The sequence below is a fragment of the Pleurodeles waltl genome, chromosome 7 (assembly GCF_031143425.1).
Source record: "Pleurodeles waltl isolate 20211129_DDA chromosome 7, aPleWal1.hap1.20221129, whole genome shotgun sequence".
NCBI lineage: Eukaryota > Metazoa > Chordata > Amphibia > Caudata > Salamandridae > Pleurodeles > Pleurodeles waltl.
In genome coordinates, this window is record NC_090446.1 from 1054735956 (window position 1) to 1054749316 (window position 13361).

The 13361-nt window shown below is 46.9% G+C and overlaps 1 protein-coding gene across 1 annotated transcript in view; it reads left to right on the forward strand.

Moving 5' to 3' along the window:
- The window catches only part of ERN1 (endoplasmic reticulum to nucleus signaling 1), a 371447-nt gene that overhangs the window by 149994 nt on the left and 208092 nt on the right, over window positions 1-13361 (forward strand). The window contains exon 5 of the mRNA XM_069199936.1: window positions 10114-10186. Coding sequence (XP_069056037.1) covers window positions 10114-10186 — 73 coding nt within the window. The remainder of the gene's footprint in view (window positions 1-10113; window positions 10187-13361) is intronic.

Consider the following 13361-nt stretch of genomic DNA (forward strand, 5'->3'; position numbering starts at 1 on the left):
CACGGCCATCCTACTCGGGGCCTGGTCCAAGACAAGGATCTCTTGTGAATAGGACTATTGCCTGCTGCCATCACCCCGTTCCAGGGGATCCCAACTTCCTTACCCAACACCCTACCCCGGAAAGCTTGGTGGTGTAAGCCTTCACTTCCAAACAAAATCCTTGGGTATTGCCTACCACTCCAGTGAACGGGGATCCAAGAGACTGTCTGCCTTGGAAAAAAAATATGTCTTTTTTTCCTCCAGCCTTTTTCTGAAGGAACAAAGGTCCCTTGAATGAACATAATCAAAATAAAAATACAATCAGCACTGTGGATAATCTAAATGGACGATGTTATACATTTATTGAAACAAGATTGAAAACATTGCAGTGGGGAAACATCCAAACTGAAGATCATAAAAGGCTTCTATACTCTGGTATCTCACAAGTAACTTAGATAACACAATGGTGGAGCAGTACCCATGCTTATGTCAACATATAATCAGATATGACAAGTTAAGTCAAGGTACTCAGATGATGTTTTGATCTCTTAACAAGATGTCAAGATCATCATCAGGACATCAGAGGTTATGCCTGAGATGCATAGAGGGGTTACTATGCATATGTAATCCAAAAGCCTGTTGAGGATGAAAACGGAAAGGGGACAGGGAAAAACTAAACTAGTTTATACTGAACCATAACATGTAAAAACAGTATGCACACCATGCAAGGGGTGTCTTGATGTATTCATGCATACAAAAGTCCACTTTCAAGATACATAGAGAGCTGCACATAGAGAGCTGCGTTCCAAAATGAAGCAATGCAGTCTAATCTGTGAGCACACCATGAAAGTGGTGTATGAACGAATACATGCATCCCTGTCAGCACTGTGAGTATGGTGGTAGGCCACAAGCACTTTCAGTTCACGGTGCTTCCCATTGGCCTTGCCAATGGCAAATGTGGGCTCTGCAGTGGGACCTAAAGTTCCAGTGGATACAGCATCAGGGGAATATCTCCATCATGGTCCAAGATCTCGGAGGACAGTGCAAATGTTCCATAGTGGTGGTTAACACACCACCATTGAGTCAGTTGCAGACCCACTCTCCCTTCCCCAACCAGATTTCACAATAGTAACAGATACGTCACTTCTGGCTTGGGGCGGCCAGCAGGGAGAGGTGGAGATCAGAGGCCTCTGGTCTCTGGCAGAATCCGAACTCTGCATGAACCTGTCCAACTGGCTTTGAAAGCCATTCTACCTTCAATCAAGGAAAGGCTAGTGCAGGTTTTTGCAGACAACACCGCCATGTGGTACCACAGCAATCAGGGCAGGTGAGGTTGTGGACCCTTTGTCATGAGACCCTGTGTCTTTGGACATGGCTGGAATGTCTGGGCATTATCCTAGCGGTTCAACGCCTGGTGGGATGCCTGAATGCCTGAGCAGGCAAACTCTGCTGAAGATTTCTAGCGGATCATAAATAGCGTCTCCATCCGGAGGTGGTACAAGGTCTCTTTCAGCAGTGGGAGGACCTTGGTTTGATCTGTTAGACACTGCAGAGAATGTGCAATGTCAGCAGTTCTGCTTGCTGGAGTTTCCAAGGTGCCTCTTACTCGGAGACACTTTTCACTTTAAGTGGAGCTCAGGCCTCCTGTATGACTTCCGCCCACACCACTCCTGCCCAGAGTTCTCGAGCCGATCAGGAACTACCAGGCCCAAGCCATTCTTGTGGTTCCATACTGGGCTAAGAGTCTGGTATCCCGAGCTTTTGAGCCATGGCCATCGGTCTTCCAATCAGGTTGCCCTTTCAGGAGGCTGTTCTGTCACAGCAGCAGGGGGCAGGGTTTTCTACCTGAAACTTTCAATGGTCCGCCTTCATGCATGGAGATTAAGTGGAAACAGTTGAGCGCTTCCGACCTTCCTTCCAAAGTCTGTAATGTCATCTTTGCAGCCAGACATCTTTCCACCAAAACAGTATATGCCTGCGGTTTGGGCAAGTTTGTGGCATGGTGAGCAGAAAAATGAGTTGACACCCTTTCCCAGGTCCTTCTGTTTTTTCTTTCTCTTGCCTAGCAGGACTCTGCTCTGGGCACCTTAAAAGGCTATCTTTCTGCCACTTTGCCATTTATGTGGTTGCCAAATCAGCCATCCATTTTCAAGTCCCCTATTGTACATAGTTTTCTGAAAGGTCTCCAACACTTTTTCCCACCTTTCTCTTCATCATGCTTAAGTGGGACCTAAATTTAGTTTGACTTTTCTGATGTGCGTTGCTTTTGAGTGATACACAACTGTCTTATCAGTCTCCTTACAATCTAATGACAATAACATCTACCTTGTTGGCTGGTGAGCTTCAAGCTTTGTCATCTAAGTCTACGTACCTCAGCATGTTCCCAGACAAGCCGGTCCTTCCCCCTAGAGCTTCCTTCTTACGGAAAGTGATCACCCCTTTCATGTAGGTGAATTCATCACCCTGTCTAACTTTTACACACTACCTCATCTCCCTAAGGAAGAGGAGCAGCTCCACTGCCTGAACCCAAAAAGAATGTTGTTCTACCTTGACCGCACTAAAGAGTTCCTGCTGGACGAACAACTCTTCATGGGATATGCAGAGCCAAGAAGGGGAAGACGGTACAGAAACAGACCATCTCTTGTTGGATTGTGCTCTGCATCAAAATCTGCTATGCACTGGCCAGAAAGTAACCCCCTGAGGGTTTGCATGCGCATTCTATCAGAGCCAAGGCTGCGAACACGGTTAGCCTTCGGAGTTCCAATTCTGGACATCTGCCAGGCTGCAGTGTGGGCATCTCTGCACGTGGTTACCAAGCACGACTGCATGGATAGTCTGGTCTGTAGGGACGGACACTTTATCCACTTGGTCCTGCCGGACTTTCTACTGTGAAATAATTTCGTAGAACCTCTTCCCTTGAGGTATTGCTTGGGTATTTATTCTAAGGTAAAGAATGTGTGTCTAGAAGTCTCTCAGAAGAACAAGTTACTTACCTTCAGTAACTCCTTATCTGGTAGAGACTCACTCAGTCTAGCTGCAGAATCCTTATCGATCCACCCATCCTCCCCTCTATGAGAACAAATTTACGGACTAAGGCTTTTCCCCTTTTAGGGCCCTAGGTTTCATACACCAGGGGTGTGGAATTTATTAAAATATCTACTTGTCCAGGGGACAGGTTGCTTCTCAAATCTACTTGTCCTGTAAAAAGATCTACTTGTCCCTTTGGTGCCATGTAGTGTGGCGACAAATTATGGCAGCAATTAATAGCCTCTCTGATTATGCCACGGCTACTACCATAGTAGGGCTTGAATACTTGGAGTTTCAATCCCTACTGTAGCAATTTCCTTATTTTGCCACCTTTCTGCAGATCTGCATACTGGGGCTGGAGGAAGCAGTAAGCAATAGTTCCAGGGCTGGAATGCCTTTGAGTCTGCAAACCTACTAACCTGCATGTTTTAAAGATTTTTACCAGCTTCTCTCTAATATTTTGCCATAATAAGAAAGGTTGGACATTTACTCCTGACAATGGCAGAATTAGAACTTCTTCCAGGGTTGGGAAGAAAGTGGCTGGAGGGAAAATGAACTTGCAAATGCTCAATAGATTTTCACATGAGCAAATCTACACATCGTATTTACCCACGCTAAAATACAGTTCACAAATATTTTATAGGGGTACGACATATACCATGGGTGCACTTTTGTGACTTTCTTTAAGAATTTGGGGCCACAAGTAGGTAGGTTCAGATTTGTGACCTGCAAATTGCAAGTCGCAAATCCGAATGTAGGATGGTGTCCTTGACACCATCTGTGATTCGCAAGGGCTTCGCAAATGCCCACATCATGAATAATCATGAGGTGGGTCGCAATTTGCGACCTCCTCACGAATGGTGGCCTGCTGGAGACAGCAGACCACCATGTCTGTGACTGCTTTTCAATAAAGCAGTTTTTTTTTTTTTTTTGGTAATGCAGCCAGTTTTCCTTAAAGGAAAACGAGATGCATAACAAAAACGAAAAATGAAACGTTTTCGTTTCATTTTTTCAGAGCAGGCAGTGGTCCGCAGGACCACTGGCTGCTCTGAAAAAATGTTTACAGTGACATTCACAATAGGGAAGGGGTCCCATGGGGATCCCTTCCCTTTTGCGAAAGTGTTAGCACCCATTTGAAATGGGTGCAAACTGCGATTGGTTTGCGCCCGCGTTCGCGGTCACAAAACAATCCTACATTGCACTGCGAGTTGCAATTAGGGAGGGAATACCCCTTACTAATTGCGAGTCGCAAACCCGTTTTGTGATTCGGTAACCAGGTTACTGAATCGCAAAACTGGGTTTGTGCATCGCAATGTGCTTTTTGCACGTCGCAAACAGCGAAAGTCGCTGTTTGCGACATGCAAAAAGCTACCTACATGTGGGTCTTGGTCCCTAATTAGGTCTGGTGTTAACAAAGACATTTTGTTTTTATTAAACTTCTATTTCTCTCTCTTTCGGTTGGCTTTACTGTGAGTGATCGCATTCTGCTCTTCCACAAGGAGCATATTGCCACACAAAGTAGTTTTGTTCAGTGTCAGGAACTACAGTGGCAATCAGTGACGTAACAAAACTGGAGGGTGCCCCTTTGCAAAGAACATGGAGGAGCCCCTCTCCACACTCACTCAGGGCAGGTGCTGTGCTGACGGGGCCCCCTGGAGGGCGGCTGCGGGGCCTTTGTTATGCCGCTGGTGGCAACGTGTGCTTTAAGAGTTCAAAACCTTTTTGGGGGGGTTTTGCCAATGTTTGTTACAATGTTGAGGGCCTGGTAGCTCCCACAACAATAAAGTGTTACAAAAGCCATGTCAAAACAAGACACGCATTGATGAAACTAAAAGACGTATAAAAGTATGTCAGATCAGTTGGCTTTGTCAGTGTTTGTTTATTTTCATGCTTCCCTTAATCGTGTTGAAAATGGTTACACTGATTTTCCATTAGAAATATTTTTGGGAAATACTAGCATGCATCAACACATTTTACTAAATGACACTTCATTTGCATATAATCAGAGAGCATTCTGGGAGCATTATACTTAGCCTCTTAGTCTAAACTTTTCAAACATGTGTTTGTTTTTTTTTTGTACTGGAACCAACGTCAATAGTGAAGTGTGACCTTAAAACATTTCTTTACAGCACGCACCCTAATAATGAAGGCTTTCAAATAATGAACCATAAATACAAGTTCGAACAGCATTATCTTTTGGAAACACATTACCTCAACTGCAGAGAGTTCAACTCTCTGTAAACAGGCAGCCAAAGGGTTTGTGCTGCAGGGGGTTGGGCCTACTTGTCCCAAGGACAAAGTAAACATAAAAACTTGTTGCCCTTGACCCCAAACAAGATGTCCCGGGCGCAGTACTCTTTGTGGCTCGATGCTTCTGGCATGGAAAGTTGTGAAAAGAATCTGATGTCAGTGCGCTGATGTGGCACCAACATAGGCACCACACACTTCACTTCAGGTGTGGATGATCCCACCTACTGGGGAGGGAGGGTAGTGTTCATAAAAACATTTCCGAATCCAGTCTGATGCCTGGAGATAATTAGAGTCTCTACCTGATAAAGTGTTGCAGAAGGTAAGTAACTCTTTCTTTATTTCATGATTTAAGTCCGGAATATTGCATTTGTATATCTGATGGAGACTTCTAGTTGCAGAGTCCTTACCTTAGAATTTCCCCCAGGCGTCAGACTGGATCCGGAGAATTTTATTCAAGCAATAATCTTGCGCGTCTGTAGGTGGTGTCAGTCGATTCTGCGGGCGTACTTGGCATTGTAGTCGCCGTGATGACGTTGGGAGTAGTACATAGATGCCGCCTCAGCGCAGTGACGTCAGTTCTTTTCTTTCTGCGCCATGTGCTGATCCAGAGAGAGCTACCCTGGCCTCTTTTTGACCAATTTCAACACTTTTGTCGAGTTTTGTGTGAGAGTTTTGGTACATTGAGGACGTCCCCGAAGACCGGGTTCAAGCCGTGCGAGGACTGTCACGACATGATGTTTACCGTGCTCCCCTTCGGCCTTCCCAGTACCCCTCGGGTGTTCAAGAAAGTGATGGCAGTGGTTGCAGCTCATCTGTGCAGGTTAGGGTTCTAAGTCTTCCCCTACCTCGAAGACTGGCTGTTGAAGGCGGACACGCCCCAGAAAGTTGCATCCCACCTTCAGACTACAGCGAGCCTCCTGCAGGCGCTGGGGTTCACTGTAAACGTGCCAAAGTCACACCTGACTCCCTCTCAGATGCTACCTTTCATCGAAGCTGTTCTGGACACAGTGCAATTTCGGGCTTATCCTCCCGAACAGCGAGTCCAAGATATTCAGGCTATGATTCCGTTCTTTCAGCCTCTGTCTTGGGCTTCGGTGAGACTGACTCTGAGGCTGCTTGGCCTCTTGCATCCTGCTAGTGACACATGCCAGATGGCATATGCAGACTTTGCAGTGGGACATGAAGTTCCAGTGGGCTCAGCATCCGAGGAATCTCTCTGACATGGTCCAGATCTCGGAGGAGACTGCGAAAGAACTGCAGTGCTTTCAAATCCGCATTGGGTCCATGGCAGATCCCTCTCCCTTCCCCAGCCAGATCTATCTATAGTGACAGATGCATCGCTCTTGGGTTGGGGCAGCCACCTGGGAGAGGCGGAGCTAAGAGGCCTCTGGTCTCCGGCAGAGTCTGGGCTCCATATCAGTCTTCTGGCGCTCCGGGCGATCAGACTTGTGTTGAAAGCATTTGTTCCTTCTCTTAAAGGGAAGGCAGTGCAAGTGTTCACAGACAATACTACCGCCATGTGGTACTGCAACAAACAGGGTGAAGTAGGGTCCTGGACCCTTTGTCAGGAGGCACTACGTCTCTGGACATGGCTGGAACATCAGGGCATTAACCTGGTGGTTCAACATCTGGCGGGTTCTCTCAACGCTATAAGTGGTCAAACTCAGCCGTCCATGCACAGCCGATCACGAGTGGCGTCTCCATCCGGAGGTGGCGCAAGGTCTCTTTCAGCAGTGGGGAGAGCCTTGGTTAGATCTGTTCGCCTCCACAGAGAAGCACAATGTCAGCTGTTTTACGCGTTGGAGTTTCCAAGGCGGTATTCGCTCTGAGACTCTTTTAGTCTAGAGTGAAACTCCAACCTCCTTTCCGCCAATACCACTTCTGCTCAGTTACCTAGAAGATCAGGAACGACCGGGTCCAAGTCATCATAGTTGCTCCGGAGTGGGCACGGAGAGTATGGTATCCAGAGCTTTTGAGTATGGCAATCGAACCTCCACTCAGACTGCCTTTTCGAGCGGATCTTCTGTCGCAGCAGCAGGGGACGCTTCCCCACCCGAACCTGTCCAGTCTCCGCCTTCATGCATGGAGATTGAGCGGCGCCGGTTGACGACTTTTGATCTTCCACCCTAAGTCTGTGATGTTATCTTGTCAGCCAAGCGTCCCTCCACCAAAACGGTATACGCCTATCGTTGGCATAAATCAGTGGCATGGTGCACCAGTAATTCTGTTGATTCCCTCTCTGCCCCTCTATCTGAGGTTCTTTTGTTCATTATTTCTTTGGCCCTGCAGGGCTCTGCTTTGGGCACCCCTAAAGGGTATTTATCTGCCATTTCGGCCTTTCTTGGGTTACCTGATCAGCCATCATTCTTCAAATCTCATATTATGAATAGATTCCTAAAATGTCTCACCCATTTATTTCCTCCCACTCCATTTATCATGCCTCCGTGGGACCTCAATCTTGTCCTTACTTACTTAATGTACACTCCCTTTGAGCTGATGCACTCCTCACCTTCAAGACTGTCTTTCTTGTTGCCATCATTTCTGCTCGCAGGGTGAATGAGCATGAGGCCCTTTCGTCCAAACCTCCATTCTTGTCTGTGCACCCTGACAAATTGGTGTTGCGCACTAAGGCTTCCTTCCTCCCAAGGTGGCTACGCCTTTTCATGTAGACCAGTCCATCACCCTGCCTACTTTTTACGCACGCCCACAACCTTCCCATGAGGAGGAGACACTCCACTGTCTGGACCAAAAAAGAGCGTTGGCGTTCTACCTTAATCGTACTAAAGATTTCCAGGTGGACGATCAACTCTCTGTCGGGTATGTGGGTATGAAGAAAGGGAAGGCGGTGCAAAAACTTACCATCTCTCGATGGGTACTTCTTTGCATCAAGATGTGCTACGCTTTGGCCAAGAAGCAACCCCCTGAGGGCTTGCGCGCTCATTCCACCAGAGCGACTGCTGTTTCCACTGCGTTAGCACATGGAGTTCCTGTCCTGGATATCTGCAAGGCAGCTACGTGGGCATCCCTGCACCCATTTGCTAAACACTATTGCCTGGACAGTCAGGCCCGTTGGGGTTGCTACTTTGGTCATTCGGTCCTGCAGGACTTTCTAGTATGATCTTGGTTTGCAGCCCACCTCTGAGGATAGCAGGGTATCTAGCCTAAGGTAAGGAATCCGCAACTAGAAGTCTCTATCAGATGTACAAGTTACTTACCTTTGGTAATAGAATATCTGGTAGAGACATATTCTAGTTGCAGATTCCTTACCGACCCACCCATCCTCCCTGCTTGCGAACTGATTTCTAGGGACAGGGTTTCCCCCTTCAGGTCCTTAGCTCTGTGCTTTGACGTAGAAAGTCGTTAAAAGAAACTGACATCACTGTGCTGAGGCAGCGTCTATGTACTAATTCCAACGTCATCTCGGCGACTATGACGCCAAGGACGCCCGCTGAGTCGACTGATGCCACCTACCGACGTGCAAGGGTATTGCTAGAAGAAAAGTCTCCGGATCCAGTCTGACGCCTGGGGGAAATTCTAAGGTAAGGAATCCACAACTAGAATGTCTCTACCAGATAATTTGTTACCATAGGTAAGTAACTTGTACTTTGGGAACAATAGGCTTGATTCAGCACTTATGGGTGCTGGCTGCACAAATATGTGATCTGCAGATGTGGCCATTTATTCCTCCAGATGAAACTTCACAGTGCAGGATGTCTGAAGTAATTCATTTTGGAACATTTTGATGCATGGAAAATATAGTGAACATCCACAAACTCATTTCTATATGTGATTGCAAACATTTTCAGGTTATTTCCCACCACACAATTAAATCGAGAAGTCTACTCTACTTCAGACATGCAGTGCGTCAAACACGGTTTGCACCTCATCTAGACTTGGATGTCCAGAACCTGCATGAAGTTTAACCCCACTATTTAGAATTTCTGCTGTTCACCAAAAGGAAGTAAAAACTAGCCCAAGCTTGATTTAATTGAATAAACCTGGATGGATAAGAAACAAAACTGACCCTCATTGCCAAGTCCTCAAATTTACCCTGGGCACTGATATTGCCCTTAAGGAACTCATTGATAAGACCTGTTACCAGCTTGCTCTACCTTAAACGTATTGAAGCCATTCCTCACAGCAAGCAACAATAGAGCTCCATTTCAGGCCTTTATGCTCTTGCGCTGGATGGCAGCAGTGCATTGTTCTTTGGTCTCCTGGATGCCACATTGACTCCATTCCACAGCAAGCCTCATCAAGGGCTTCTAGAAATATGATCACATCAGCCCCCTGAATGGAGAAAAGCAAAAAATGTTTAGTATGAGGGCCCCATTACTCCTAACTGAGTGGACAGTCAGCAGGAGTGCTTTTAATGAAGAAGAATTAAGGATAGAAATATCCAATTTTTTGTGTAATATTGGGGATTTTTGTGGCTTGACTAAAATGTACAAATCTTTGCAAATTGTAGGTGGAAATATCTACAGATTTCCGATGTTTTCCAAAACCTTAGAGAATCAGGATTAGTTATAGTTGGGTCATTGGTTTATTTATGTCAAGGTTATGTTGGGTTCGATTTCGAAGTTGGATTGGGCTCCATGTCGTCGATATTCTGCTTTTCATTCCATACATGTGTTGCATTCTATGGGATTGTTGTGGCTAGAATGGCATCCATTGCATGGCATGCTAAGAGTTGTATTGCCTGAGGGGGGAGGGAGAGTGGTGTTGGGGGGTAGGGGGGTTGCATTTCTGCTTGGGAAGGTGGATCTAGGTCATTGGGAATCTGGGGTCTATGTCAGCACTAATTTTGGCTTGCATGTTGTTTTTAAAGGTTTTTATTTGGAAATATTTTCTTTCCAGAAACTCCCATTTACCATTCCTGAACTGGTGCAGGCAGCTCCGTGTAGAAGTTCAGATGGCATCCTTTACATGGGTGAGGATTTGGTTTATTTCTGCATTTACTAATGACATTCAAAAATTCCAGAAACCACATAAGCTTCTGATATCTCAGTTCAAGCTAGCATTTGTGTACTCCCCGCTTAGAAAGGGCAGAAGCAACTTTATATTACACGCATTTGAAGAAAAACACAAATAATCAGTTGAAGGTGGTTTGTAATACAAGGCTAGGCTAAACTTAGGTGTTAATTACAGTGTATTCTGCAAGATTTTAATAAATATACAAATTTCACTTTCCAGTGTTATAGCTAAGATAACAAGCTTAAAATGGAAATTAGGCTGTCAAAATTGTTTTTAATCACTCTTATAGATAGATGTTTTTCATTTTCATAAAGAAATCTAAGTTAAACATTGTTTGTGTTTTTTATTGGAATATTGCCCAAAATCTAGCTATGAACCCTGTGTGAAGTGGAACATAGTGGCGGGGCATACAGTGCACCAGACTGTTATAGATTTTCACAGGGGTATCTGGCAGCAAGGTGCCAAATGGTACATGTGCACCAATAGTTTCAATTCATGTCCATGTCCAATTCACGTCCATACTGAACAGTGGAAAACCACTTACAAAATAATGAATAACCAAATCATTCTAATAATATTCAAAGTTGTGGAATTTTATGAATTTCATGGGACGGAATGCTTCATAAATCTACTTGTCCTTGTGAGGATTTGGGTATATCATATGATATAGCTGTGGAGCCTTATTGTGTAATATAGTTGCATAAACTGTCTTGGGTGTAGTCAGGATTGTTTGTATCACCTTTAGCTCAAACCTTTGTTAAGCAGCAAGGCTTAACATAGGTACTTAGTATAAAGCATTTTATAGTACCAAACTACGAAATAAGAAAGTCACACAACACAAAAGAACCAGGACACCAATTTATACAAATAAAGTATCTTTATGAATCTTTAGAGACCTTGATGAGCAAAATCCACCATAGGGTTCTGTAGATACAGATTTTACACAATATTAATATTTTTGAATGCAACTGCAAACAAGCTTTGTTCAACAAATTGTAAACTTTTGAAAAGTTTGAAAGCATTAGTTCAGCCTCTCCAGCTCAGCTTGGGCGACCAAATATGGCAGAATGGAGGTCTAGGGGGCCAAAGAGGACACTTTGGAGAGTTACCTGGCCTTCAGAGTGTTTTTAGGTTGAATTGCCAACTGCCATAGATTTTCATAGAGTGGTCCTGATGCTGAGGATACAGGATGAATCAATGCTTTGGTTGAGGCTCGGTCGATGGGGGTTCCTTTGTGGTGAGTCCACAGGTAATGTGGGGTGACTTTTGCCACAGAGGTCGGAGTCCAGCGAAGTCGTCTTCAGTGCAGTAGCTGGACAGCCTATGCTGGGCTTCTGGGCTCCTTGCACCACAGTTGGGGTTGAAATCCTTTGGTGGGGGTAGTGTCCCTCCAGGGTGACGAATCTGAACAGCACTCCCAGGTCCAGCAAACTCAGGGCTCCCACTCGCAGATAGCGGCAGAACTTCTGAGGTGGCTTGCCGGTTTGGGCTTCTTCAGGTTTTTGCCCTTGTGGCTGGTTCCAAGGGATCAGCCCAAATGATCCTTGATATCTGATAGAGACTTCTAGTTGCAGATTCCTTACCTTAGAATTTTCCCCCAGGCATCAGACTCGATCCGGAGATCTTGTCTACGAGCAATACCCTTGCGCATCGGTAAGCGGCGTTGGTCGACTCCGCAGGCGTCGTAGTCGTCGTGGTCAACGTGATGATGTTGAGAGTAGTACATAGACACTGCCCTCGCGCAGTGACGTCAGTTCTTTTCTTTCCGCGCCATGTGCTGATCCGAGAGAGAGCTACCCTCGGCTATTTTTTGGCCTAATTCGACCGTTTTGTAGATTTATTTTTTTGTGCAACCTTTGGTGTGTCGAGGATGTCCCCAAAGACCGGGTTTAACCTGTGCGAGGACTGCCACCGCATGATGTCGATGACGGACCCTCATTGTGTCTGCCTGTGGTGCCTCGAGCGCGACCACGACCCGAAGTCGTGCTCAGAGTGACAGGCAATGCATCCGAAGGCTTTGAGGGAGCGGTCCCTAAAGCTGATGGCGGCCCGGCACTCGACTCCGTGTAGATCCCGATCTCGCTCGAGAGGAAGGTCTTGAGGTCTTGAGATCGGTCGCGGAGCACCACCACTCATCTTCTTCGAAATCTTCGGGTCAAGGTAAGAAGAAGTTGAAGAAGTCCCATCGCTCTCTGACTTCACCTTGTCACTCGGCCGACGCGGGACGAGCGTGCACAAACTAGGCCTCTGTTCTCGGAGCCTACGTCTGGGTCGACTCCGTGCTTCCCCGAGTTTCTCAGAGCCTGAGCGACCCCCGCCCAACTCGAGTTCTACGAGGCCATGCGCCTCATCTTTGGGCGTGCCAACCCCGATACGGCGCCTTCGGGCCCAAGGGGCTTGGCTGAGGGGCCTTCGGGTTCTGCGGCTTCAGCCCCGGCCACCGAGGTCGCCTCCGGATCCGTGCGCGGATCCGCAACAATGCCGGTCGCCCAGTCAAGACCTTCTCCGGCGCCAGGTCGTTTAGTGACGCTCCCGACGTCGGTAGTGGCCACTATCGATGTCGACCCGATTCTCATTCCCGGCGACTCATAGTCGGATCGGCGTCGGCCGACGCCGCCATCGGCTTCGATGGGCCCATGCGCCCGAGGTTGGATTCTGACCCATTTTCCTTTGGGTACGAATACGGGGAGGAATTGGAGGGGTCCCTGGACCATTATGAATACCAGGAAGACCCTACTATGGACTGGGCACAGGACTTGGGCGAAGCCAGTGGTCTTGATAATTCTCCTGACTCTGGCATGCTGTCTCCTCCTACCATGACTACGGCAGAGGGAGCTACCTATGGTATGGTATGGTGGTTAGTAGGGCAGCTGAGGTCCTTGGCCTTGAGCTACTTACTGTCGAAGTCAGGTCTAACCTCCTGACGGAGGTGCTTCAGCCTGGGGCTTCTACGTCTGAACCCCTTCTCCCATTTAATGAAGCCCTCACTGACGTCCTTTTGGGTACATGGTCCAAACCCAACACAGGGGCTCCTGTGAACAGGACGATCACTCGCCGCCATCGGCCTGCGCCGAACGACCCGAAGTTCCTGTCCCAACATCCCACGCCTGAGAGTCTTGTTATCCAGGCAT